The 3,160-nt window shown below is 39.4% G+C and overlaps 1 protein-coding gene across 1 annotated transcript; it reads right to left on the bottom strand.

The window, feature by feature from the left end:
* Nucleotides 1-529: 529 nt before the first annotated feature.
* Nucleotides 530-2,458, bottom strand: LOC113766516. Its single transcript, XM_027310700.1, has one exon. The coding sequence runs from the start codon at nt 2,456-2,458 to the stop codon at nt 530-532; it is 1,929 nt and encodes a 642-aa protein (XP_027166501.1).
* Between the last annotated feature and the right edge of the window lie 702 nt (nt 2,459-3,160).

Raw genomic sequence — 3,160 nt, 5'->3', positions numbered from 1 at the left:
CAATATTGTCTAGGTACATAGAGCAGAATGTCAAGCATTCTTTATCTATGTACCGCTCAGCAATGCATCCCTCTGGCCGGGCCTTGTTCCCAACATAACTTTTCAGCACTGTCATATGTCTTTCTCAAAGGAAAATAAAAGAAATTAGAAGATTGCAGTGGTCTTTAATAAAAAAAAACTTACAAGGCTATATGTACAACTCTCTACCTCTCAAATGGGAACATCCAATGATATTGAGCTGGACCGCCAAGGATAGCTTCAGCAGGCAAGTGAACCATCAAGTGCATCATTATATCGAAGAAAGCTGGAGGGAACAACCTCTCTAATTTACATAAGATGACTGCAATTTTTTGGCCTAACTCCTCCAGAACCTCTCTATGTATTGTTCTAGCACATAATTTTTTGAAGAATTCACTTAACTCGAATAGCACTTGCCGAACTTCTTTTGTTAAACTTCCACGGATTGCAAGTGGGAGTAGCCTTTGTATAAAATGTGGAAGTCATGACTTTTCATTCCAGAAATTTGAAACTAGCCACTCTTTATACATCGGCAAATGTTTGAGGCAAACCCATCTGGATATTTGACAGAATTCAAGAACTCACATACTTTTTTTTTCTCCTCCTTGGTTAGGCTGTAACAGGCATGTGGCATGATATAAGAGTCGCCATTTGGAATCAAATGTAGCTCTTTTTTCAAACCCAAATCCTTCAAATCTTGACGACACAACCAGTGGTCTTTGGTTTTGTTTTCAATATCCATAATTGTGGCAATGACAGCCTCTGAGACATTTTTTGACACATGCATTAAATCCAAATTATGCCTAAGAAGGAGGTCTGCCCAATATGGTAACTCAAAGAAACAACTTTTCTTTGTCCAGTTCAAACCACTCTCAGAACGCTTGCGTTTCTTTGCATTGGATTGCGCCTTGGTCTTCCCAAAATTTACCTCCATATTTTGTACCTGATCCAAAATTTCATTTCCAGATAAAGGTGCAACAGGATTCCTAAAGTCCACATTGCCATCGAAAGGTTTTTTTTCTCGCCGCCAAGAATGGTCAATGGGTAAGAAGCGGCGATGACCTGTGTAACACAACTTTTTTCGGTGTGGTAAATGTACGCAAGTTGTCTCAACCATGCAAATAGGACATGCTTGATACCTTTTCGTACTCCATCCGGACAGCATTGCATAAGCTGGAAAATCATTTATAGTCCATAGTAAAGCTGCCCGGAGGTCAAATTTCTTGCCACTATATGCATCATATGTTTCAACACCAAGCCACATTTCATTCAGTTCATCTATTAGAGGCTCCATGTAAACATCAATCTCATTTCCCGGGGATTTAGGCCCAGGAATTAGCATTGATAGGAAAAAGAAAGGATCTCTCATACACTTCCAAGGGGGCAGATTGTATGGCACTAGATAAATAGGCCAGATGCTATAAGCACTAATCATGGTCCCAAAAGGATTGAAACCATCAGTTGCAAGACCTAACCTCACATTTCTAGGATCAACGGCAAAGTCCGGATGCAACCTATCAAAGTGTTTCCATGCTTCACTGTCTGCTGGATGCCGCATGATGTTATCATCATGCACACACTTTTCTTTATGCCATCTCATATCTGAAGCTATTTCTTTGTGGGTATATAATCGTTGCAGCCTAGGTTTCAAAGGAAAGTAACGCAAAACTTTGCGTGGAACTCTTGAACCTGCCATCTTGTAGCGAGGTTCTTTACAATTTAGATTTGGACAAGTGTCAAAATTTTCATTTTCCTTGCGGAAGAGAACACAATCATTGACACAAGCATGGATTTTTTCAGATTTAAAACCTAAGTCTCGAATGAGCTTCTTAGCATCAGCAAAAGACTTGGGAACTGTGGCTTCAGGAGGTAGTGCATGGCTAAAAATTTCCAGCAATGCATTGAAGGACTTTATGGTCCACCCGCTCATTGTTTTCAAATGGAGCAAAGTGACTACAAAGGATAACTTTGAGTAAAAATGATTCCCTGGATACAGCTCCTTTTTTGCATCTTCTAACAATTTAAGAAAGTTATTTGTGTCACTATGATTCGCATTTAGACTATCATCCGTTGATTCTTCCCTACCAGCCCAATTGTCCCCCCATTGTGCTGTCCCAATATCGTGCAACATGTCATTTAAATCTTCAGTATCACTATCCTCCTCTCCATCCCCATGTTTAGTACTATCCCCACAATTTTGGTGTCGAAATTGTTCCCCATGGTGTATCCATCTTGTGTAGCTTTTACGAATGCCTTGAGTCAATAAGTGATCCTCCACAACTGTTTTAGTTTGGTTACAAAAATTATTGCATTGTGTACATGGGCATGGGATTTTCTGATTTTCAACTTTTTGAGAATATGCAAACTTGAGGAAATTTTTGACTCCGAGTTCATAAGCCTTGTCCTTCCTATTGCTAATCTTCATCCAAGTTTTATCCATGTCCTAGATATAGACACATCAGCCTTTAGTACAAAATACTTTTGTAATATCAAACTAAAGAGAATACAAGTTTTTTATGAGACTTTCATGCAAAAGAAATGGAAGAAGATTTCGGCAAACTGAAGGTTTCGACAACACTAGCTGCAATTTTCATTTTCAATTGCGGATTCCCTATCAGATTGAATATCAAACCAGGCAATGAGACAAAACCAAGAAGCAGAAACATCACGAAACTCAGCCTGCAGTCCTGATATGCTAATCAGATTTACAAGTTCATCAACCAGACTCAAATGCGTAAACTTGAGACAGGGATAGGGAAAGATAAAATGCAGCAATGAGCATTGAACGAATGCCCTGGGACGACATTCTAGTTTTGGCACCTGTTCGAACTCAGTAGTGACTGTGAAGTAATTGGTAATGAACTCAGCAATCTGGCCATGTTAGAGTACAGTAGTATTATAAGTATCTAAATTCAGTTTTTTTTTTTTTTACCCTTAAACTGACCTACCCTATCTACAGTTTAAAATGAAGTTAGCCAGTCTTTGGAGGTTGACTGATTGAGCAGCAGAACTAATGAGTTGGCTGAAAAGTGTATGCACCCTTCACTACGACTGCCCAACTTTAAAATAATCCTTTTGTGGCCGGCCCAAACCGCCTGTGGAGTGGTTCGACTTTAAATCTGGCGTTTGGGTTGCCAAAAAT

This window comes from Coffea eugenioides, chromosome 3 (genome assembly GCF_003713205.1).
Source record: "Coffea eugenioides isolate CCC68of chromosome 3, Ceug_1.0, whole genome shotgun sequence".
NCBI lineage: Eukaryota > Viridiplantae > Streptophyta > Magnoliopsida > Gentianales > Rubiaceae > Coffea > Coffea eugenioides.
The sequence above is the reverse complement of the archived record's forward strand: the minus strand, read 5'-3'. Positions and strand labels throughout refer to the sequence as shown.